At 38.2% G+C, this 26,489-nt stretch overlaps 1 protein-coding gene across 1 annotated transcript in view; it reads left to right on the top strand.

Annotated features, from left to right (window-relative positions):
• npc1l1 (NPC1-like 1) overlaps nt 1-26,489 on the top strand; it is a 45,976-nt gene that overhangs the window by 15,193 nt on the left and 4,294 nt on the right. Inside the window, exons 3-17 of the mRNA XM_039767941.1 lie at nt 2,457-2,557; nt 7,526-7,698; nt 8,020-8,148; nt 9,350-9,532; nt 10,921-11,035; nt 14,927-15,195; nt 16,211-16,300; nt 17,423-17,613; nt 17,854-17,966; nt 18,227-18,350; nt 19,603-19,658; nt 20,734-20,884; nt 21,088-21,319; nt 24,180-24,293; nt 24,690-24,852. Of these exons, the coding sequence (XP_039623875.1) occupies nt 2,457-2,557; nt 7,526-7,698; nt 8,020-8,148; nt 9,350-9,532; nt 10,921-11,035; nt 14,927-15,195; nt 16,211-16,300; nt 17,423-17,613; nt 17,854-17,966; nt 18,227-18,350; nt 19,603-19,658; nt 20,734-20,884; nt 21,088-21,319; nt 24,180-24,293; nt 24,690-24,852 (2,204 nt within the window). The remainder of the gene's footprint in view (nt 1-2,456; nt 2,558-7,525; nt 7,699-8,019; nt 8,149-9,349; nt 9,533-10,920; nt 11,036-14,926; nt 15,196-16,210; nt 16,301-17,422; nt 17,614-17,853; nt 17,967-18,226; nt 18,351-19,602; nt 19,659-20,733; nt 20,885-21,087; nt 21,320-24,179; nt 24,294-24,689; nt 24,853-26,489) is intronic.

The raw sequence follows: 26,489 nt of genomic DNA, 5'->3' as shown, positions 1-26,489 counted from the left end.
GCAAAAGAACCTTTGAAAATTGAATATGACAAACGTTTTCAAAAGAATGTTAAAACTGACTGAATATTTTAGTGGATTCTAATTTCAATTCCCACTACATTCCTTCATTTTATTTTGTGCCGAGAAAGGAAAGTGATATAAAGACTCCACTTCTGATGTACTAAACAGATTCTGATAATGTGCCTTTAAGAACATCAATCATACTGAGCTTCTGGGAAGTATACGGCATTTATTATTTACACTGTGCTAATGTGGACACCCAACATGTTCCACAAAAACACAGATTGTGATGATATGCTGCAGATATTTCTTGGTGAATAAAGTAGAGATGTTTGGTCAAATTATGAATGTAAGTAAATTGTACCTATGAGAATGAGTCTGAATTATGTCCACTGAATCACTTTATAGGCTTCTGTTTACAATTTGTTTTATAAAAGACATGAGTGGTAAAGTAATACATCTGGTCCCAGTACATACTTGTAATGTAAAGCTGAATGTGTGTTTGTGTGGCATGAAAATCCACCTTGTTGAACCTTCCTCTGCCAAATGTTGCACATATTCCCCATTCCAGACGTTTTCCCCTTGTTAGTGACTGTCCCTGCGCTTTAGATAGATAGATAGATAGATAGATAGATAGATAGATAGATAGATAGATAGATAGATAGATACTTTATTTACTAGGGAAATCCTCTTAACGAGGTATACTGTATATAACTTTATGACTTCGGGCAGATATGCAAAGTTGCTCATCGTGGTGGATTTAGTTTGGGGGCAAAAGTTTTCCCCTGTGGAATTGTATTTTAAAATAATGAACATTAGCAATGAAAACAATCTTTTTTTTTTTCATTTTCATTTTTTCCATATGAGTCAACATTATCAGTTGTCTGGAAGACATTGCTATCAGATGCAATACAGTGATAACTGGAAGTTTTCATTTTCATTGCTTTTCTTATTTCTTTATATTCGCTATTCTCTGCAGTAAAGGCATTTTTTCTGAACTGCCCACAACACAGGAACACCATTTATAAGCTTGTTACTCATTAAGATGACATGATGGTGTTCAGGCAATTAAATGTTTGAAAAATGAATGCATGGAGGTCACGTGACAATGACACAGACAAAGCAACACTAATGCCTACAATTTTCTTCGACTTGCATCATTTTTTTTTAATATTTGTGTAGATGATCATTAGTGGAGTTTGTGCTGAGACTGCATTTTTCACCCAAAACAACATGCTAACTAATGAAAATTTAAAAAGTCCACCTAGCAGATGATCTGGCTTTTAGGGGTACTTACATAGAGTTCGCACTATATCTTTAAACATTTCTGCCACTTTTCAACAATCCTTGTCCAAATGACTCTTTTCTGCTGGTTTTCAAATTCTTTCCTTTCTTATTTGCTAAATAAAATGCTGTTGGGTTCAGTTTGGATTTGGCAGGATAAATCCATGAGTTCCTTCTTTTACAGTAGTTACTACAATATGGAATGCTGTTTGTGTTAAAATATTTTCATGTAAAACACATTAGGCATAATATCGATCAAGTTTTTAAACCAGTTAATCCAAATTGAGATAAAAAATTACATTATAAGATATTTCAGTGACATGACAGAAACCTGGCGATTTCCTGAGCTCACTTCTTCCAATTGCAAGGATTTATGGAGCTGGTGCAGCACAAGACAAGAAACCAACCATTTATTGGTTAACCAGTTCATCTCAAGCACACTCATTAACTCCAACACACATACAAGGTCTAAAGCTGCCGATTAATTTGGCGTAATCTATATAGTTTGGAAATTATGGAAAAATGTGGATTATTGCTGGAGGACATACAAGCTCCAGTAGACCATGACTGCTGAGATGTGAATCTGGCCTCCTGAAGGTACATGACTTATGTATATATATTATTGAGTTCATTTAGAGAGAAAAAAAAAAACAGAAAATGAACTAATATTTTAATTTTTAACACCTAAAATGAGAGATGAGCTATCAAGGTCTAAAATGTATTTTGTATTGTTTTGTAAATCATTTATGCATTTGGTGTCACCTACTAACAGAATCACAGTCACATAAAGAGTGATTAAGAAAACACGCCTGATAAGGTTCAGAAAACTTTAACACAATTCAGGAAATGTCTTCTACGGAGAGATTTTTCACACTGAAAATAACATAACATGGTATAACATTCTCAGCCCTGCCTAATTCAGGTCAGTGTCACAGGAGGAACTGGAAACTACCTTGGCAGCTTTGGGTTCAAGGCAGGAACCGGCTGTCAAGGGGGTACCGGTTCATGGCAGGGGCCCATTTACACTCAAATCCACACATTATCTAACATGAACGAGATCTGAGAAGACATGCAGAGTGACACTGGTGGAAAGGAGTGTAGATCTGTTGAGTTCCAGTCGCATGACACTAGCCAAAGATACTAACTACTGTCATATTTTACATCTCATGCAGCTCTCCTCTGACCTTCAAAGATACAACAGGCCTTGGACTCAGTTGCATGGCTGATTATGGAGCTCCAGTGTTCCCTTTCCTGGCAGTTGGAGGCTATGAAAGTAAGAGATTTGACGATAGTGTACCTGCTAAAGAAGTGGAAACAGATAGTGGTGACAAATACTGAGAATTAAGCAAAGTGCTGGGTAAATATTGCACTCAGTGGGCCCAAACGGTTGTACACTTTCTTTCTTGTGTTGTTTAAATCACACATGGACCTTTTTTGTGATCATTTTTTTTTTCATTTGAATTCAGAAAAATAAGAGGACAATAACAAATTGTTAAAAAGGCATTTGAAAGAGAAACCCCCCTCGCCAGTGCTCACTCCCGAGTTATATAAAGAGGGTTAAGGAAAAGTTTATAACATGCGGGTAACTGATAAAAATGATACCATATTGTCTCAAGAGTTCGTTGTCAACCATGACTTGATCAAGGAGGTGGTGTTTTCCCTTTAGCCACTCGATCCGTGGGGCTAACAGTCCTAATAGAACAAGTTCGTAAAAAGAAGCCTTCCAGACAATTTGTAAAAACAGAAGAGTATTTCAAATAATCTGACTTTACTTTATATAGCCACTTTCACAGGACGAATCTTTACAAAGAAAAAGGCAGTAAACAAATCTCTACCAGGTTAAAATGCAGATGATGTTATGATTAAAGCTATCAGTTACACCAGCGGTTCGCAACCTTTTTTTGGCCGTGTCCCACCTAGGCCTCTGTAAAATGATGATGTCCCCCACTGAAACATGTACCTTATTCTTATTATTACCTATTCAAAAAGTGAACTACTCAAGTGGAGGAAGCCCATAATGTCATTAATTTGGTCTAAGGGGGAAAGGAAATCACTAAGAAAAAAAAAAAATAATATAATATGAAAATGCAGCAAATACAGTTTTGAAAACATATACTATGAGATTCATATTCATAAATATAAAATAACTTTAATGACAGCTTTTTCTGTAATATTTTGATCATTTTATATTTTTGTTATATTGCAAAATTGTATTATTTTAATGGTAAAAAAGATTTCTAAGTAGAAAAACCCAAGCCGGTTGTAAAATCATTAATTAAAGGGTTCTTCACCATCCCTTCTCTCTTTATATAAATATATAAATGTCTCTGTAAAAAATTTAAATTATTTGTTTAATTTTTTCTATCATTTTTAACAGTGAATTTCTGTTTTTTCATTTTATAAATTGTTTAACGTACCTACATTCTCACATTGGGAATCACCGCGTTAAAGTCTGAGACTATCAACAGGAATGCATTTTTAAGCTACTATGAGGCACAAATCAAAAGGGTTTTATTCACTATTACGCAGTATTGTGTTGGTGGCCAACAAATGCTAAGGATGTCAAAAACCTCCACATTCAAAGTGAAACATTTGAATAGTTTTGCATGATCTTGATATTGCTGCCCATTAAATGACATTATATATTACACAGACATAGGAAAATTGATATCCTCATGATTAACCGGGCAGTTTAAAGGTTCTTCTTTCAAATACCAAGATGTAGTTAGCAAAGATAAGTGTCAGAAAAAAGCCAATACCAGTAAGTGGTTGGGTTAATTGACCGCACAGCAGAGACGACTGCAGTACCAGAAGCACCAATGAGTCTGCCTTAAATTGATTAAATACAAGTAAATACATTTGCCAAGGTAAAATTGTACTATAAAGAGATTAGTCAGTCAGTCATTATCCAACCCGCTATTTCCTAACACAGGGTCACGGGGGGTCTGCTGGAGCCAATCTCAGCCAACACAGGGTGCAAGGCAGGAAACAAACCCCGGGCAGGGCGCCAGCCCACCGCAGGGCACACACACACACACCAAGCAGTAGGGACAATTTAGTATCGCCAGTGCACCTAACCTGCATGTCTTTGGACTGTGGGAGGAAACCAACGCAGACACGGGGAGGACCCAGGAAGCAAACCCTAACTGCGAGGCAGCAGTGCTACCACTGCGTCACCGTGCTGCCCTACAGAACTTATATTTGATTTTTTTGTATCAGTTGCTACCACAATGGATATTCCAGCATTTTCTAAGCAGACAATCTGAGGCAGAATGTAGATCATAATGCAGGTGCCTTAAAAGTTTTACTTCCTTTCCCTGTTGCTTTCGTGACTTTATGCCTTGCACAGATAGATAATGGCTTTGAAAAGCTGTTTTATCTTTGAAGGAGGATTTTGAGGCCACAGAAGTTTTCAGACACTTGACTACTCTTTTTTTTAAGAGGTTAACATATTAATGCCGGAAAAAATAACTTGCTATAAATGTATATCACAAATGCATTTTTTTTAATAACGTTGTTAGATAAACTAGATGCCTTCTGTTTGCTAGATTCCAAAAGTGACGTGTAACATCATCCACAGGCTGCACACTAACAAAGAGCTAAAATCTTAAAGCCTGCTGTCGATGTATCTGTGAATACCCCACATTCATGCAAGATGTCAGTTACAAACCGCCATTTAGAAGGAATTAGTGAACGTAGTGAAAAAATATTTTTGAGCTTCTTATAATGTGTCTAGTGTTCTCTTTCAGATATGACTATTCCAGCCAATTATTTCCACTGCCATCTGCCAGGCCTGCCTTCTAATTGCACTTATCGAAGTTCTTCTGAAGTGCTTCTGTAAATCATTGTCCACTAGCTGTACAAAACTGACAATCATTCCCATTCACATGACGTGTGTTATTTCACTCTCTTTCCAATTAAAATTTTATGAGCTTTGCCAGTTGATAGCATTTGATATTAAATAGTATCCTCTTAAGGTCAATAGCTATATTAGACATGCAATGTCTCCAGATGATCCAAGGTTGAAATTTTTTTTCAGGCTTGATTGTTGGATACAATTTAAGGACAGTAATGTTCTCTACCACCGTATAGCGAATGCTCTTCAGGCCTGAAAAAAACATGCTAGACTCTAACTGGCCACTGGCCAGTCTCTTACAAGTACTATAAAAGATTGATACAAGTGGCATACATTCATGACAACCAAAAGCAAAGAACATGACACTCCAAATCAAGACTTACGAGGTGAGACACAAAAATATCCGGAGGTCGGCTGGACGTGAATCATAGAACTATATCCCCTCCTACACGCCCTCTCAAAGCGCCGACCAGCTAGGTATATCCTGTGAAGAGCCCAGTCAGTATTTATACCACAATCGCTACACGAGTTGCCGCTATAAAAAAAATCGAACAGCGAGACAAGACAGGACAACTCTCCTGCGCACAATGCTTTTTCTATAAAGCAGTTTTTGACTGACAAAAACATTCCTGTCCTTGATCATCCTCCCTATTCGCCTGATTTAGCTCCCTGTGATTTTTACTTGTTTTCAAAAATCAAAAGTGACCTGAAGGGAACACATTTTTCTTCAATGGATGAAATGAAGACAGAAACAGCAAGTCTGTTGAAGAGCCTCAAGCAAGAAGACCCAGCACTGTTTCAATCAGTGGAACAACAACAACATTTATTTTTATAGCACATTTTCATACAAACAATGTAGCTCAAAGTGCTTTACATGATGTAGAAAGAGAAAAAAGACAAAATAAATAATTAAAATTAGAGAACACTAATTAACATAGAATAAAATGAAAAGTCTGACGACCAGGGAGGACAGAAAAAACAGACGGCTGGAGAAAAAATAAACTCTGCAGGGGTTCCAGGCCATAGGTAGATAAATAGATACTTTTATTAATCCCAAGGGGAAATTCATATTCAAAAGCGCATGGCCATGAGACCAGCCAGCCCCCTCTAGGCATTCTACCTAACAGAAATGATCAGTCCTCATGGTATTCAGGGTTCTCATGGAAGGACTTGATGATGACGGTCACGTGGACTTCTGGCCTTTAATCCATCAATGTAGGGACATCACGGTGCTTTGATTAGGTGGTGGTGATCTGCACCACCACAGAAAACTAGAAAAAGAACAGAAGAGAAAGTAGGGAAGACTGGAAGAAGAAGAAGAAGAAGAAGAAGAAGAATGGAATATACATATGGAACAGTGTAGAGATCAGGAGGGGGAAGTATATAGAAGGTGACAATGTTTAGAATGCTGTAATTCATCTATACATACAGTATAAAGGAGAGTTGGGATCCGAGAGACTGTGTTTGTGGAGGGATGGAGAGTTAAGGCGGGTGGGGGAGTCACGTGATCATCTCCCCTCCCATTCACCTCATTTCATTCACTTCATTTCGCTCCGAGCTGAGCTCCGCAGCTGACACCGTCTTGCCGTTCTTTTTCCTTAGTGTTTAGTCCTCTCTCCTTTACTGATTTACTGTTTACTAGACGCAGTACTTACTGAATAGTATTTTTTCCTTTAGTGTTTCTACTTAGTGTTTCTTAGTGTTTAGTAGACGCAGTGTGACTGTGTTCCCGGTGGTGTTGCAGTTTATTGTTACTTTCTACTTCGTTTTTGTACTTTAGTGTTTAGTAGACTTTTACTTTATCTCATTTACTGTTGTTTTTTACTGTTGTTCCTGGCGCTGTTGCCCTTTTTTACTTTATCTCATTTAGTGTTTGGTAGACTTTTACTTTATCTCATTTACTGTTGTTCCCGGCGGTGTTGCCGTTTTTCCCGTTTCTATTTTTTATGTAGCATGTTCACGAATTAGTCAAAGAGAAAATTTATATATTTTGGCTTCAGGAGGACAAACCAAAAATGTATATAAAGAAGCTCTATAAGTTGCATGTAGATACATAATTATTCCAACTACAGCGAATGCAGCGAAGCGCACAAGGTCTGCTAGTCAATAAATATTTTTTTTTACCAGTCTGGTTATCTATTTGTCTTACGTCCTTCCCTTATGTTTTTCCATCCATATGTATGCATCAACCTACTGGGGGAAAAAAGCATTTGTCTTTGTTCCAGAATATGATGACTGCAAAAAGAATGTGGCAGCTCTTGAACACCACTTTATAAAACTTCACCAGTTTTGCTCTCTTTCTGTTTATTTGGTTTTAAATGAGAAAAAGTTTGCCAATTCCCTTATTTTTTAATAATATTTCTTTATGTTTCTTTACTCCAAAAGACAATGATTACTCCTTGGCACAAGCACTCATCCTCACATTTTCACTAAACAACTATCCTCGGGGCGACTCCAAGTTCAAAATTGTTGAAAAATGGGAGCAGAAGTACTTAGAGATTATCCAGGAGTACCAGAAAAACCCTTCAACCAACTTCACATTGGCATATATGGCAGAGGTACGTTCTTCACCAAGAAAGACAGGAAATTATTTTGTGTTATTGTTTGAGATAGTGAGTGACGATTGAAAAATTCATGCAACCGAGTCCCAATTAAACTGGTATGATAACGAGAATACACTCCATCCTTCATTTAACAGCAGTCTTCTTCAAGGACACACAAGGGTCATTTCTGAAACTTGTTTTAATCTTGAACGAAGGCCAAAGTTAACTTCCACACTGTGATAGGACCTAAAGAATGTCAGGATGCAAGATGGCATTTTAAGTCTGTAGCATCCATAAAGATGAATAAGTCCTAACACTTCTTTCCATTATCTACAGAGATCACTAGAAGATGAAATCAACAGGACAACAGCAGAAGACATTCCAGTGTTTATGATCAGCTACATTGTAATCTTTATTTACATTGCTTTGGCTCTCGGCGAGTACTCTTCATGTAAACGTGTGCTGGTGAGTTGAGAGAGAAGGGGCTTGAAATGGCCGAGCTTCGACTCATCTTTCTGTCAGTAATATGTTTTAATATTTCTAAAGTGTGTTGGTTACACTGTTTGTAAAATATGCATTTTTAGACTGGTAACTGACTTGTAGTATATTAATGAAATTACAGTATCTATTAGGTGGCTTTGGTGATGAACAAGTGAAAGAAAGTTTTGTTACATATTGAATAACATAATTGAGAAGTAATATCTCTAATACTGTTAGTTTTGATCTTCATGTTACTAGAAAGTGTTTTCATTAACGCAGAAGGTCAAGAGAAGAGTTACTAAGCTAACCTTAGAACTGTAATGTGTGAGCTAGAAAAAGAGATTTAAAAAGAAACAACAGTTCAGTCTTCATTCACTGAAAGTAAGAAAATACATGTTAAAAGTGTTGAAATACATCATGTCCACAAGTGATAGCCAGTAGTATACATTACTTTCTCAAACTGAGAAATAAGATATATGAAGCATTAAAGTGCAATATTGTGAAACCCTAACATTTTGACCTGACCTTATGTTGGACACAACAAGATATAAAGCATTAAATGGTCTGTTCTTGCAAAAAACTTTCCTTGTGTTCTTATGAAAGTCACACCGCATGTGTCAGTGAGGCTGGGAAAGCAGCTCACGAAAATCCAAGATTACAAGAGGCAGACAGACCACTGTATTAAACTGTACAGAACGTATCAAAACTTATCATTCTGGTGAAATCATTCAATGATACCAAAACCCCAATACTGTATATGAATAATTCCAAACTTAGAGGTAGATTTGCAATTTTATATATAAGGTGATGCAGTAGGATTGATATTTAAGCAACTTCCTCAAGAACTGCACTTAGCAGCTTCTCATCAAGGCGCAATCCTACATTATTTTCATTTCATGCACAGCTGCCTGAACTTTCTCCTTCTAGTTCTTTTAGCCAGGGCAGTGTGCAGGCCAGACTAACCAGCACCCTTCTTTGTTTTTTGTCCATTTGCAAGCATAATTTATTCTATTTACAGCACATTGAATAAAAATCACAATAAATAATGTCTGTTTATACACAGAACCATGGGAATATATGTTTAACAGCTCAAACACAAAAGACTTACGAAATCTCTAGAAACCACAAAAGTAATGCATGAGACCTGCTGGAAAACTGAGCAGAGCTGACTTCTCTCCATTTTCAGATTGACTCAAAGATTGTTGTGGGACTTGGAGGAATCTTGGTGGTGGGGTGTGCTGTTCTGTCCTCCATGGGCTTCTATGCCTGGATTGGAATTCCATCCTCACTTATTATCTTGGAAGTTGTGCCCTTTCTAGTGCTGGCAGTGGGAGCGGACAATGTCTTCATCTTTGTGCTGGAGCTGCAGGTAAATTCTATAATGTATGCCAACAGTAGAACCAAGCTCAGGGCTTAAAGATCCGATCCAGTAACCTCCAACTATTTGAAACTTTTATAACCCTTTTGCCTATTGTTATCTAGGAATAATATGGAGGGTAAAAACCTACTAATACATAATACAGTAAATGCTAATTCCTTTCACATCTTCCACCCTCTCTTTGGTCACATTCCTCCCACCTAAGAACTCTTCCCCTGCTGTACTTTTATGTTAGGGTATTTACTTACCACTGTTCAATTCTGGCCACCAGCATGTATATTCCCTCCTCATACCCCACCACACTCTCATGGTCAGCATTTACATTTAAACTGCTTCCAGGCTACCAGCATGGCAGGGTAGCAGAAACCTTCTTTGGAGGACATGGGAAACATCCTAGTGGGCATGAAAGGCATGTCTGGTTCTAAATAGGGCGAGTAGACACTCCAGACACCGTCTTTCAGCCTGCATGATTGTCTGTGCTCATGGATAAGTATAACAGTTTCATGCTTTAGAATCACAGGCCGTAGATATACTCTGTCCCTGGCTTCCTTCTCGTATCCCCAATACCACTATACATCCCAGCTGCCTGGTTAAGGATTCTCAAGGGGCCAGCAACTTCTAAAATATCACTAAGGGCAGATGGTAGTGTTTCCCAACCATAGCCAGTTCATTATCAGCATCATGGTTTATTGGTTAATTTTTGGTTTCACCAAGGTTAACCAGTTGTCCCAGATCTTTTCTCCACACTCCAGGGCATCTTTTGGGGTGAGGCCAATTCTTTACATATCATCTCACACCACATCAATCATGTCATCATAGGCCTCCCTCTTGGCCTAATCCCTTTCACCTATTTCTTGATGCACTTCTTTACTCATTCATACTCTGTCAGCATAATGCCCTTTGCTCTCACACCATGTCATTCTTCTTCCTCTAATTTGGTTGCACTCCACACATCATTCTCATCTCCATCATTGCTGCTTCATGTTCTGACTTGTCACTCCCATAGACCATATACTACTTTTGACACAGTTTAATTTCTCCTTAATGCCATGGAGACTCCTTTAGAAGTCAGAATGGAGAACATGGTCCAATCGTTTTTACGTGGATTTCTCACACTGGCTACTATTGCTATTCCCACACCATTTTCTGCACCCAAAGTGCCACCTATGTTGTAGAAATTCATTACTTTCTGCATAACAACTCCTTTGTCAGTTAAAAAATTTAGTTGCTATATTAGCTTTCTACATACCCCGCCTACACTTTCTGCAAACAGTACACATTTTATTGCCTAATTTACTTCGTTTTGAGCATTCTCTCTGTCTCATAACATGTCTTTGTTAAACACTGTGGACACATGAATGTTTTTCTAACTGTTATAGAGAGATGAGAGAAAGCCAGGTGAGAAGACAGAGGAACATATTGGAAGAGTGCTTGGCTCTGTAGCTCCCAGCATGCTCCTGTGCAGCCTGTCAGAGTCTATATGCTTCTTTTTAGGTGAGTGGCTCTGCTGCTTAGCAGAAACTCAGTGACAACTTTTCAAAGATGCTGTCTAAGGGACACAGTAGAGAATTTTCAAAGTGAATGTTGTAATGTAGATGTTCACTAACTGACTTAACTCTGGACACAGTGGACGAGTGCCAGAACTGAGTAAACCTCTATAGCAGACCTCCAGCAAATAAAAAGACATACTCTAATAAGAAGAGAGCAACGTAAAATGTCAGAGTTGAAAGGTTGTGGCCCCTTTAGATATAAGTGTTGCATCTTCTATTGTTTTTCCAGAAAGAGTACCTACTCTGTCACATGACAGATATGTTTATGCCAGGCTTCCAAAAACAAAGCAGACACTCTAGACAAGTAAACAGGCCATTGGAACCTAGCTACACTGTAGCACTTTTAGGGGAAAGTGACTTCAGGGAAAGACCCTAACAAGTCAATAGACAGGGGTACCAGTACAGGGCAGAAAAAAATGACGTCCTAGCATTGTCAGTTTAAAAATGTACTTAAATTAATTAGGTAATGCAAAATAATCATGAAATAAATTTGTTTATTTGTACAATGTGCCTGCTGTCCGCATATCTCAACATCCATTAAAAACTGGTTCTGATTTGTACGTGTTTCATTTCTGTGTGAATACTTATCAAGGCGCTGGTCATATGTGAGTGTATGAAAGTCCTGGATCTTTTTGCAAACAGGTGATCTGAGGCAGACCTTTAATTGGTTGCTGTCCAGTTTTTTTATGGGGATGCAGCTCCCTGCACCCTGGACACTTCCACATTTATTGGCAGCAAATTAGTTTTGTTTTAGGTTTATTTAATCTAATGTGATTGCACAATTGTCGACACACTATTTCAGTTTCACATTAATGGTTTGCAGTTCACACCCACCATTAACGTAACTAGAGATGAGCGAGTGTGACTTTATGCAGATGGCAACTTCAAGTGGAACTTCAGAAAACAAAAAAAATTGTTAATTCTTTAATAAAACAGCCCTTCATAAATTGTTCACTTGAAGAAAAAAATAATATAAAGAAGCTTGGACTGGACCAACCTGACTTAAGAGTTCAGCAGCAGGCAAGTGATTGAGGATGAGCTTACACACAGACTTTTTCTGCTCTTGTGACAAAGATGGCTAACTGAATGTGAAATAAGTAATTCCTTTTTTTTGTTTTCCCTTTTGCTGTTTTGAAAATGATGGGGGTAGAGACCTAAAACATTTTTCTGAAAATTGCAAAAGTGGTGTGAAAGTTGCCGCAGTCATCTAGACCAATGTTTTTCAACAGTGGTGTGCCATGAGAGCTACCCAGGTGTGCCATGGACATAACAGTGAAGTGCACTTGGGGCTGAATCTGAGAGGGGCAAACTACCCTCACAGGGCTGATGGATAGTGGGCATAAGATTTGACTCTGAAGGCAGAGAGGGGCAGGCAAATGGTCGATGCACCTTGCAGATGCCTTCAAAGTGCTCATTAAGGGCCATGTCTGCAAACGCTGATCTCAGAGATCCATTCTTAGTGGCTTCTCTGGTAGTTCCTCCCCTTTGGTCAGTTGAGCATGTGTGTGATATACACAGTATATTATATATATATATATATATACATATATATATACAGTATATATATACATATACACACACATATACATACATATATATATACACACACATATACATATACACATATACATATACATATACATATATACATATATATATATATACACATATACATATACACATATACATATACATATACATATATATATATACACATACATATACATATACACATATACATATATATACATACATATATACACATATATATATATATACACATACATACATACAGTATACATGTTTGTGGTTAGTAGAACAGTGCTGTACCGTTGATTTTGGTTACAGAAAGTGTGCCACCACAGGAAAAAAAAGGTTGGGAAACACTGATCTGGATGTGGATCTGTCCTATAGATCTGGTACTGGACAGGACAAAATTGCATTTGCACTATGATGAGGACCATGAGAGCATGTGGAATGACCAGATAGATGTGAAGGGCACTATATAATAGATAAGTGCGGCTTTAGTTTGTTTCCCCAAAAACTGCACCCCAGCCCAAATTATTTTTTTTAACCAGCTACCACTGCTTCCTAGGTGCAGTGTTTATTCCAAAATACAAGTTGGTGCCATGGATGTCTGACCTATTTGAGGAAGTGAAGATCAGCGAGTGGCTGCAACATTTCGCAGCAGTTAGGTAGCACATTGCCCATGGTAAGAGGTGGGAAATCATGTTGCCCTTTCAAAAGTGGAGAATAGCACAAACCAGTTAGAAATCATCAACCAATAAGGTGGTAGCACGGGGTCCTAGAAATGACTGGGACTAAGTTGTTTCTTAAAGGAATGTATAGATAGCTGAGAAGGCTGTCTGAGAAACTCAGCATTTCAAGGGCTACTGAAATTGAAACAGTGCAGAGATATTGGGGTTGATAAAAGAGGTCTGTGCTTCAGTTCTTTTAGTGTAAGCAGGACTGCCCCAACCACATACATTTTTTATGGGCATAGTTAAAATTGGCCCTGAGAGGGTGTTTAAATCTGCCTCAAGTCAGAGCACGTAATCAGTCTAGAGTCTCATGCAGAGTTCTACCAAAGGCTTACTGGCAGAAGGAACAAGTAAAGGTCACAAGTGAATGAGAGACAAGGAGATGGGAGGTAAGAAAGGGGGTGCTTGCTGAAATGTTTGAGGTCAACAAAAGCTACTCCACCTGTGCAGTTTGACTTCAAATGGCATTTGAATTTTGCAGTGGATTCTGATTTACTTTGTACTTTATGATAAGACTTTCCTTACATGTTCTGAGTAATACATGCACCACTCTTATACAGTATATACTGGGAAATTATGCATTCAAATCCAACTTTGTGTTAGCCAATAATGGAGTAAATAAAAACTGACCGGGTAACATATCTGATGTCAAGATTGTTGATATGCTATATACATAATATGATAGAACACTTTTCCATGAGTAACATTCCATTTTCTTGATAAATTGTTGGCTGTGTGGTAGTTTTTCATCATGAATATTAGTGACAACAAAAAAAGTGATATAAACAATTATGCCACCTGGAGGAGTCTAAAAAAAAAAAGATGAAAATTCCATGTTGTCTTCATCACAAGCCATTTTTGCTTTGGCAGTTGAGCTGTTATTTGAGGAAAATGAATAAAGCACTATTCCAATGCTGCCATTTAAAAAAAAACATGAAAAAATGTAAGACTGTTTTGTTATTTTTATTTAATTTGATCTAGAAATGAAGACAAGAGGAAAAATATTATATCATTTAAATAATCCATCCATAATCCAAATCGCTATATCCTAAACTACAGGGTCACAGGGGTCTGCTGGAGCCAATCCCAGCCAACACAGGGCGCAAGGCAGGAAACAAACCCCGGGCAGGGTGCCAGCCCACCGCGGATCATTTAAATAATATGTCTTAAATTGTCAGTTTAGAACAAAAAAATAAACAAAATGCAGAAAAAGCAGGAAATAACAAACATCAGTACTGGAATCAACATATATGACATGACACGGATTAGTGCATAATGGTGCGTCCCTAAGCTTGACCTCCTAGATATTACTGTGGTCACAGAGAATGCTTTTTTTATTGCTTGGCATAATGTTTGCGAATTTTTCAGTCAAGCAGCCGTCAGTGGTAATTTGCTGTTTGACTGAACTGTGATTTTCAGGCCAGTGTCTCTTTGACTCGTTTCCTTTTACTCTCACAGGACACCTTTCCAGGACTGGAGGGCCTAACATACACATGCCTCCCTTCAGGGGCCATCCTCTTGGTGTTTGGTAAAACTGCTTGCACAGGCTCAGGCTATTCCTTTATGTCTTACAGGAGCACTCAGTACCATGCCAGCCGTGAAGACATTTGCTTTATATGCTGCTCTTGCAGTGTTATTTGACTTTCTCCTCCAAATGACTGCCTTTGTGGCACTGCTTTCTCTGGATGCAAAGCGGCAAGAAGCCATGCGTTATGATGTGGTCTGCTGTATCAAGACCAAGAGTAAAACCAAACAGAAGAAAAAGAGTGAAGGCTTTCTCATGCCACTCATGAAGAAGTACTATGCACCTTTTCTCTTGAACAACTGCACTCGGATTTTTGTGGTATGGAATCTCTGTGAGGTTATATGATGAATAATAAATACAGTGCTAGTTTTAAAAGTGCTTGAGGGAATGGCTGTATCACCATGAAACTTGCAGCACTTACCTCTTTGGGAATTTTTTTCCAAGAATTGTATATGGCTACTTGTGGAGCCCACAGTATCTCAAGGTATTTTCAGGGTGGCTTTGAAGAAAATGTATAGATAAACACTAGATCCTCAAATGCAGATATGATGCAGCTACATTCCCACAAGCTGTTAGTGGCGAGTTAACTGGGAACTTTGTATTAGAGAACTGTGAGAGAACACCACAACACTTGAAGGGGAACACTCATATTTTTTCATTGTGTTTACAGAAAAAATACTATTTCATGTAGGAGCTGTGAAAAAGTCACACAGTGAAGTAAAGCATCAGTTTTCATAAGAATTAGCAGAAAAAGGCAGAGCAGTGACATCACTAGACCAGCACTGAGCTTATTTAAGAATTCAATTCCAAATAATCAACACAGCCAGCATGCACCCTAAACACTGCATTGATTCTTGGGTACTTCATCATCTTGTTATCTGACCAAGCACTTTATATTTAACAGATCTTTTTATTTATTTTTTTTTTAAACTGCCTTAGGTTGAAAGAAAAAAAATGCAGCTGATATTATTTAGAACAGCAGCCTCCTTGCCTTAAAAAAGATGAAGAAACAGGGTTTAAATTACAAGCAAGAAAAATGCGTTTGGAATGCAAACCAGCAGACCTGAGAACTCAAATCATAAAACTGTTTGGCTTAGCCATTTAAATGCTTCAATGTATACTCATAATATGCATTTTATGAAAATATACTACAACTTCCAAGATTGTCTGAAAAGGTGAATCAGTTTATGGAATCACAGACTGATTTCACAAGACTATGGTTATTGAAGATCCTTCGGTCTCTGCTATGTTCTCCTAAGTCTTAAGTGCTGTATATGCTAACATACTGTATGTCTATGCGGGTGAAATCATGTCCATTGTTTTGATTCCACAGATGATTATCTTTCTGTTCATGTTCTGTGCTGGATTCTTCCTGCTGTTTAAGGTCAGAGTGGGTTTGGATCAAGAGTTGGCCATGCCAAAGGTGAGGTCATCAGCAAGACATATCCAAATTCACCGTCATTCTTTTAAATCCTACATATTTATGCTACATTTTGTAAACTTTTTAGCTCTGCTTTGACTGTCACTGATAGTGATCCTTTACTAGGTATCTAGTCATCTATGGACCTCAATCAGAGAGTAAAAAAACAAATTCCTATCATAATTGTAAATATTCAGACTTTAAACATTTCAATTGAAGCACTTGTTTAATTATGTCACATATCTGACACAACTATTCTTATTATGTATTTGTACCTCAAAGTAGATCATTACATTTCTTATGAACACTTACATTTAGGGCAACTTAAGCTAATTCCGACTTTTCAGGTAGTTTTTCAAATATAAAACTATACTATTGAAAACTTGATGCTAATAACAAGGAATTCACTCAAAAACCTAATCAGTTCTTAAGACTAAAATAAGTTTATAGTGTCCACAACATTTCATAAAAATTGGTCCATTTATTCTTGAGTTTCCAAATCCAAACATTTTTACTTTGGACACATGGACATTCAGGCGCCTACACATCTTTCCAAAAATGGTCAAAACATGTCCCAGGGATATTCACAATGTATTCTTCCATTAAAAACCAGAAAGAAGATGTTTTCATTAAAGCAATACTTCCTTCATATATGAAATACTGAGAAAGTGAAAACATTTTAAAAAGTTAACAGGGTAAAAAAATGCTCATACGGTTTTCACAAACGTCAAGGGCAGCACTCTGGTGCAGTGGTAGCGCTGCTGCCTCACAGTTAGGAGACCCGGGTTCACTTGCAGGGTTCTCCCCGTGCCTGCATGGGTTTCCTCCCACAGTCCAAAGACATGTAGGTTAGGTGCACTGGCGTTCCTAAATTATCCCTAGTGTGTGCCCTTTCGGTGGGCTGGCGCCCTGCCCGGGGTTTTTTTTTTGCCTTGCACCCTGTGTTGGCTGGGATTGGCTATGGCAGACCCCCCGTGACCCTGTGTTAGGATATGGCGGGTTGGAGAATGAATGACTGACTGACTGACTGACAAACGTCATATAGGGGTAAAACAGGTCTAAAGTGCAGTGTCAGTTGTGTTTAAAATGTAAAACCTTCTAACAATACGTTGCCACTCTTTGCAGGACTCGTACATGCTGACGTACTTTGAATACCTGTACAAGTACTTTGAGGTGGGTGTCCCCACCTACTTTGTAACAACTAGAGGATATAACTTCTCTACCCTGCAAGGAATGAATGGAGTCTGTGCCAGTGTGGGCTGTGACAACAATTCACTCGTCCAAAAAATTCAGTATGCCACTGACTATCCTGAGCTGTAAGTAATATTTAAAATTTTTTAGTATCTTTTTTGGAAGGAATTTAATATTGGAATATAGCATAATACAAGATAGATTCCAACCCGTCACACAACTCCATCTTGGATAAGTCGGTCCAGTAAATGGATGGATGCCTTTTTAGGACTTGACCTTTTGTTTAAGATCACAGAACTGAAATAACTGAGGCACCATTTTCAGACATGTGCAAATTCAATTAATACTAATTCATATTTTGACAGATCGTACCTGAAAATTCCGGCTAACTCCTGGGTGGATGACTTTATCGACTGGCTGAATCCACTGAACGGCTGCTGCCGTCTCACCGTAACTGGAAACTTCTGCCCATCAACCTGTAAGAATAACATGGATCTGCGCCTGACAGTTACTCACATTTAGAGTCCTGTAGCACTCACTGCCTAATGAATGAATTGATCATACTGGGTGATGATAATTAAATTGATCTTCACTTATGGTGTGGGGATGGTACAAGACAGTGACTGCTGGTTGATAAATTGACTAGACAAGACCCACTTGAACAAAGGAGTTAAAGATCTTTGCTTGTTTTTATGTTTTAATGTGTCTCTCAATTAAGTAATATATTTTCACTTGCAGCAAATAAAATATGCAGAAAGTGCATGGCCAATGCATTTGGTGAGGTTAGACCCAGTGCTGCACAGTTCAACAAATTCTTACCTTACTTTCTTCAGGACTATCCCAATATAAAGTGCTCTAAAGGGTGAGTGTACTTTAAGTAGTCACTATTAATTTTGTTGCTAGCAGGACAAACACAAAGAGAATTACAGAATAAGCAAGATTACAATATACAACCAGTTATGCAGTAACAGCAGAATGAAAAATAACAATTAAAACAGATATGCAGCACTGGAAAATACTGCGATGTGTAACCCTGCCAAATTAGCATTAAATGTTAAATCATTGATTGCCTGTCATACATCTTTTTTGTCCAACACTTCAGTGACTACTGTTACTATCGGGTGATTCTACACATTAGCTACACGTTAATGCAAAAACAGTGCATTCAAATGGTTTCAAATGTGGTTAATTTAGTTTTTAAAACCCATTTCTTGAGTGAAATAATGCTCCTGGCATGTAGGGCTTACAAATAGTGTAAGGTAAGCAGAGTACAACATTTTAAATTAAAAAAACAAAAAACAAACTGCAGAGCATTTACGAGTCATTCATTTTCAAAATCCTATTATAATGAAGGGGAATGGCTGTCCAGGGTCTTGTCTGGTGATGTCAGTAGCAGAGAGAGAACTAACCGTGGTGTATACGGTCATATCGAAGCGAGTAAAGAATCACAAACCAGTATAAGATCTTTAGAATATGACAGCAAACATGCAGTTCAGGAGAAAAAAGAAATGACATATACTTTCTATTTATAAAGTTATGTTTCTCCATTCTGATGACAGAAAGGTCACAAGGACAAGTTGGTAATATGGCTTTGTTTATTAAACGAGTAGTATGGTTATATACATCATTAAAAATATGTTTTTGATCCCTCATCGGAGTAATTTTAATTTTTAGTAATACCCAGAACAACCTATGATTGACTTTTAAGTGGTCCTTGCCTCGCTGACGCTGACAATTATATTGACTAAAGTAAAACAGGAAATGTTGATAGGCATCTCAAAAAGAATGTAGTAAGCCGCCAGTCACTTTTAATCAACACTTCCCAGATCAGATTCAGCCTTCTCTTATCCGATCTCACCTCAGTCAAGTTTGTCGTTATCTCTCCCAGGATTCCCACATTTGATAAATTATTGAATCCACACACACACTTTTATTGTGTATGTTTGTGTGAGGTCTTGATGAGTACTCTTATGGGAGTGAACAGGCAAACATTCTTATCAGCTCCTATCATTAAATACTATGAATGATGCAAACATAATTGTTAAGTTTTACATTTGCCTTATTGTTGATGTATCATGATGGTTGCCAAACAAATAATTTTTCTGTGTTTATAGGGGCCTGGGAGCATATGACAAGGCAGTTATAATTGGAAATGATGGAGAAATAATGGGTAAGGAAACCATGCATTTCTGGGAAAAAAGGCAACAACAAAAAAATGCTCTAGATGTACAATATTCTGTAAAAGATTCTAGCCATTCCACATGCCTGTAAAGTGAGCCATTATTTTCTATGTCACAGCTTTCGAATAATTATAGTCAGGATTGTGATAGTCATTTGTGACTTATTTTTACATTTATTTCCATGTTATCCAAAAGTTCATTCCAGAATTATTGATTTCTCTATGAGATTTTGGTACCAGCTGCCCACAGTGCCCTCTGGTTTCTGTAGCAGGACAAACATTAAGGAATAGGCATCTGCAAGAATTCAATATAAAAACTAGCCAATGTTTAGCCAAAATAAATCAAACAACTTTTTGCAATTAAAAAAATAAACATGATACTGGAAGCTTTGTATTCAATATGCTTGTACAGTATAAACTATTAAAGTTTAGAAGAACAGAAACAAAATCATTTTTAGAAATTAAATTAGTCAGTCATTGTCCAACCTGCCATATCCTAACACATTATATCCTCTAGTTGTTACAAAGTAGGTGAGGACTCCCACCTCAAAGTACTTGTGCGGGTATGCAAAGTATGTCAGCATGTACGAGTCCTGTAAAGAGTGGTGACATATTGTTAGAAGGTTTTACATTTTAAACATAACTGACACTGCACTTCAGACCTATTTTACCCCTATATGATGTTTGTGAGTCAGTTAGTCAGTCATCATCCAACCCGCTATATCCTAACTACAGGGTCACGGAGGTCTGCTGGAGCCAATTCCAGCCAGCACAGGGCACAAGGCAGGAAAAAATCCCGGGCAGGGCAGACCCCCACCCACACACCCACACTAGGGACAATTTAGGATTGCCAATGCACCTAACCTACATGTCATTTGGACTGTGGGAGGAAACCCACGCAGACACGGGGAGAACATGCAAACTCCACACCGGGAAGTGAACCCAGGTCTCCTAACTGCATGTTATTGAAATGCTACAGCCATCTGCCCATTTCAATGGGCTTCATGATAGCTTTTCATTTATTGTATACTGTAAAAGTAAAGCCACTGCTGGTATTTCTTTGCAGCCTCTCGGTTCATGGCGTATCACACCCCACTGACCAATTCAGAAGAGTTCACGGCCGCACTGCAGAGTGCAAGGGAGCTGGCTGACAATATCACTAAAAGCATGCGGAAGGTTCCTGGCACTGATCCCAATTTTCAGGTCTTCCCTTACACGTAAGCAATTGCTGTTTCAAATTGTCCTCTGTAAAACTAAGAAAGACCAGTTCTGTCATCGTTATTACAATTTTGTGTAACAGCAAAACCATCAGATGACTTTTTCTTTATTTAATAACTGTTTCTTTCATTCAGAACTCAAACTCCAAGATTCCGGATTCCTTTTATTTACTATGATTTTCTTAAATTCTGTTCTCTGGCAGGATTACCTATGTCTATTACGAACAATACCTCACCATTGTGTGGGAAGGGCTCTTCAACTTATCTCTCTGCCTTCTCCCAACCTTTGTGGTGTGTTGTATCCTGTTGGGCATGGATGTGCGGTCTGGATTCCTTAACCTTCTCACAATTGTTATGATCATTGTAGATACAGTTGGGGTCATGACATTGTGGAGCATTGACTACAATGCTGTATCTCTCATCAACTTAGTCACAGTAAGTACAGGACGTTCTTTATTTTTTAAAATGAACTTTGTAAAGAAAATTTCTTTCACTTTAAGATGATCACATTTGACTAGTTCACTTGGAATGGTGGCACAGTAGGTAGCTATGCAGCACTAAAGCTCCAGATCTGTTAGTTTGAATCTCAGTCCAGTCACCATCTTGTCTTTACTAGATTAAAAAAAATCCATACTGTACATTACAACTCAAGACATTAGCTGGAGAGAGAAATTAAGGTGGTACAAAATGCCAGTATGAGTTAAAGATTGTAAACCACTTTGGTAGGTTTGGAAGGAGAACACTAATTGAGGACATTATAATGAAAAAGTAGTCAAGAGTTAAGCTAAGCATATGTGAAACCCAGCCTTTCAAAGTAGTACAGTAATGACACATCATAGAGTATAAGTAGCAGATCAAAAAAAGCAAGGCGAAAGCTAGGAAAGATGAGAAGAGCACAAGAGATTATGGCATCTAAAATAACAGAACAGGAACTAGAGGAGGAATTGGAAATTGGCTGGCAGAAACAGAGGAACTGAGCAAACAGGACTTGAAAGTTTGGTGGAGCAGATGGACAAAAATGATAAGGAAGGTGGGAGCAGCGAAATGTGAAAGCAGATAAGGTAAAAGGCTGCCAGTTGGCTGAAGATAGAAAAAGTTGTAAAATTAAAGAGGAAGTTAAAGAAGTGAATGAAATGAGGAAAACTCTCACATAAAGAAGTATGTGAACAGGAAAGGAGAAATATAAAGAATGTGGTAAGAAATGCAAAAAAGCTATGGATGAATGATATGAAGAATTCACTGCTGAGCACAGCATGAAAAAGATCTACAAAACTGCAGCAGACAGACATTGGAAGATAAAAGATTTAGGAAATACAAAAATAATCAAAGATTAAAATGGAATAGGTCAGACCTGTGAAGAAATGGTGAAGTACAAATATTTTAAATTTAACACTGAATAAGAAATAATACCAGAAACCCAGCAGAAGAGTGGAAACCCACAGAAGGTCCCGTAGAATAGATGACACCCACAGTGGCCTCTCAAAGCCAGATGTATAATGCATCTGAAGTCAACCGTGAGTGAAACGTGCTTAAAAGTGGATGGGAGCAATGAGATGGTTCACTCAGTTTGAATTTCTAAACCAATCCAGTCCCTCAGGACAGTGGAATTCAGGATATCAGTTTAAACAGCAAGAAGTAACTGTGCTCTTGTTAACCCTGTCTGACAAACAATCCTATGGACATGACAGATATACCTTCTATGGCTGGAATATCGCCTAAAGAGACCCCTGTTGAACAAGTAAATGTGTATCATGTGTGAGGAGAACACATCACATTTGTTAAACATAACCTGTTGCAATGGAAAAACCTTTCCATAAAACCAGTTTCTACTTTGGCATTCAATGACATCACTGGGTTAGTGACAAAAGTGAATAAAGCACTGCCACTGGCTGTAGTACATGGCATCTGTCGCTTTCAGTTACAATGATACTGCCACAGTCAATATGAAGTTGAAAAAAAATGGCACAAAGTCCACAAAAAGATGAACTGTAAAATATGCTTTGAAACTAAACATCACTATTGATACCCTCTCCAGGGATTGCTCCTGGTCTGCTCCCAAGCTTTGCTGGCTGTGACCCTACTGTGAATAAGTGGGTTAAGATAATGGATGGAAGAGCTAATGGTGTGCCATCACACAAGTTAAAAGGGGATGAAGATAACTGCTGTTAAGGAAGATGAAAATTACACTTCCCATTGCTCTTCTTTAACAATACTCAGTACAGCCAAAACAGTAAATGTGCCAAACATGTACACCACTCCAGCAGAAGCACAGACAAGACTGTACAGCGCCCAGTATCTGACTGCACGGGTAAACGAATAACTGAATTAAGCTAACATTACTGTCTAACTGGAAATGCTAAACATGCCCCACCTGAATATGGTCACAGTGTTTTAACGTGTGTGTGTATATATATATATATATATATATATATATATATATATATATATATATATATATACACATGCACACACACACACACACGATTGGACACATTTCTTTTGTTCTTTCCAATTGGAGCACAGACAGGTGAAGAGACCTTCTCACGGTCACACAGTGTCAGCAGCAGGATTTGAACCCACAACCTCAGGCTTTGAGGTCCAAAGTCTTAATCACCATATCACACTGCCAGCTACCCATTAACCTAATGCTTAGTTTATTTTCTATATTATTTATAGTTGCCGCTGCTTTGCAAAAATTAGCTGAGCAGAATCTGTGTTGGGTCTTTTCATCATAATTGTTCTAATGTGCCTTGTTTTTTTAATTGTATTAAGTATTGTCTCCACCAATGGAAGCCCATTAACTCCTTGACATCCATCCATTATCCAACCAGCTATATCCTAACTACAGGGTCACAGGGGTCCGCTGGAGCCAATCCCAGCCAGCACAGGGCACAAGGCAGGAAACAAACCCCGGGAAGGGCGCCAGCCCACCGCAGGGCATACACACACACACAAACCAAGCACACACTAGGGACAATTTAGGATCACCGATGCACCAAACCTGCATGTCTTTGGACTGTGGGAGGAAACCCACGCAGGCACAGGGAGAACATTCTTGATATTCAAAAACTAAAGTAATATACAAATTAAGAGGTTGTGCTTAATATAATAATTCTAAACTGTCAAACTGTTCAAAATGTTGTTTTTTTACCCGTTTTTCCTAATGTAGAGTGTAAATACTGATCCCTTGTGAGGGAACTTGGAGTGACATGGCACCTCATTTGCTATTGTAGAATTCTATTTTATCCAGTGAAAAGATGAGTTTGTAATGCAGATTATTCGCTCTTGTTGACAGGCTGTGGGCATCTCTGTTGAGTTTGTTTCTCACTTGACTCGCTCCTTTGCTATCAGCACACAGCCCGACCGGGTAGAAAGAGCAAAAGAGGCCACAGCAAAAATGGGCAGCGCGGTGAGTATCAGTGCACACAAACAGTCATTTGTATTATTGTTTCATATGCTGTATAATTTGGCTCCTCGACAAAATTACTAAATATGTTACTTAAAACCTATAACATGCAATAAAAGTAGTATTTCAGCAGCAATGAGAAGCTTTACTCTAATATAACATGCAATATGCAACCAGCACATACATAAATAATTATTCTGCTTTTCTTTTTCTCCACAATAAAACTTGGCGCCCTGAGATTAGTAAAGCAGGGCCACAGTTAGAGCTTCCTTGCCTTAAACTAAAGTAGAAGAGAGGTAACTAGGCTGTATTCTGATGGGGGGACATGTCCACTATCAAATATTTGACTTTTCTTAATAAAAGTATGCAATAACCCAGTGTTTAATGCTTATCTTTTAGGTGTTTGCTGGTGTTGCCATGACCAATCTCCCAGGAATTATAGTGCTGGCATTTGCAAAGGCACAGCTGATCCAGATTTTCTTTTTCCGACTAAACCTGGTCATCACTCTGCTAGGAATGGCACATGGTCTGATCTTCCTCCCTGTGTTACTAAGTTATTTTGGTAAGGAATACATTTTAAACAGGATTGAAATCATCATAAATGTTAGTGTATTTATTTAGCAGCATTTTTACCATTTTGCACTCTTTTACAAATGGAAAGTTGTTTTAGCTAAATAATATATCTTTATAGGCCAGTGAATCTGCTTTTGGTACCAGTTTAGCCAGACCTTTTCCCTCCATGCATCCATCCAACCCGCTATATCCTAACTATAGGGTCATGGGGGTCTGCTGGAACTAATCCCAGGCAACACAGGGCGCAAGGCAGGTAACAAACCCCGGGCAGGGCGCCAGCCCACCGCAGGGCACACACACACACACACACACACACACAAACACACCATGCACACAGTAGGGACAAGTTAGAACCAGACCTTCTCACTTTATATAATCTCTATAGAGTTGTGGTGCTGTGTCACGTGGGCTCATTTAATAAATGTCTGGCATAACAGCCTTAGTAGTGGTGCGAGAAAATAAAATGGCACAGAGTAGCACTGCAGAACCTTTCATTAAGAGATTTAACTGATAAGAAGCATTGAGGTTTTTTATTTGCATTCTAAAGTTTGCATTGATCTCCTCTTTAACATGACAATGGAAACTGCATGCAAACCATTTTCTTTCATTGCTGTTAAGAGTAGAGAGGCCTACTGCTATCATTGGTATGGCTGCAGACCTTTTGATACAAAATGCTGGCTGTGTTGGAGTTCAATATTTGGATTCATGTCAGTTTCCATATGAACTTGCTATAAATCATACCATCTGTAGTCACTGTTATATTAAGTAAGCAGTCAGACATCACTACACGCATAAGGCTCACCTCATAAGCCAGGACTTTACTTACCCAGTGTAGGCAGCAAATGTGAATATAAATGTGAGATACTTCAATTAAATGCCCACAGTTAAAAAAGAAAGACATCGGCGCAATTAAATTGATTTAGAGCTTGTTTTTTTATTGTTTGACTGATAAGAATAAACTTTTACTTGAATCAAATAAGAAAAAGATACCTGACTGTATTATATTAATGTATCAAACTGCAATACTTAATATATTACAAAATATAATAAAATATATATATATATCAAGCTCCAAGACTATCCTGAGCTATGCTGTTAATACTTTATAGTATTCTTAGCAATGCCTTCTCACTCACGTCTGTTGATCACCCCCCGTAGATCTCTAAAGCTACACCCATACTGCTGTTTTGATTTAAACTGCAGACATTAGTCTCCCTTCTTGCATTTTGCTCACACTGCCCATCACTTTTAAAGCCTTCAGAAACCGACTTACACTGGAATGTGAACAGCTGGAAACGAGAAGTTTTGAACACTCCGATTCAAATCGCACTCTCATTGGTTTGTGCTTATTTCGTGGCCCTTCCCTGATTGGATCCTGCTCATTACAGCATCTCACTACCAGATGTGTCACCCTTTACAAGATGAAGGAAAACACACACACATTCCAACACAGTAGACATGGAGGAGTTGCTTTCCATGGTGCTTGTTGGGTTGCTTCCCAGTATGCAACTAAATTGTGTTTTGTACAGTTTAGATGCCGCATACATGGGCCACAGGAAGACAATTTACCAGTTGCTATATTTTTCCGGTGATATGCGTTTGCCCAGTGTAGGCAATTGCCTATGT

This window comes from Polypterus senegalus, chromosome 11 (genome assembly GCF_016835505.1).
Source record: "Polypterus senegalus isolate Bchr_013 chromosome 11, ASM1683550v1, whole genome shotgun sequence".
Classification (NCBI taxonomy): domain Eukaryota; kingdom Metazoa; phylum Chordata; class Cladistia; order Polypteriformes; family Polypteridae; genus Polypterus; species Polypterus senegalus.
The sequence above is the reverse complement of the archived record's forward strand: the minus strand, read 5'-3'. Positions and strand labels throughout refer to the sequence as shown.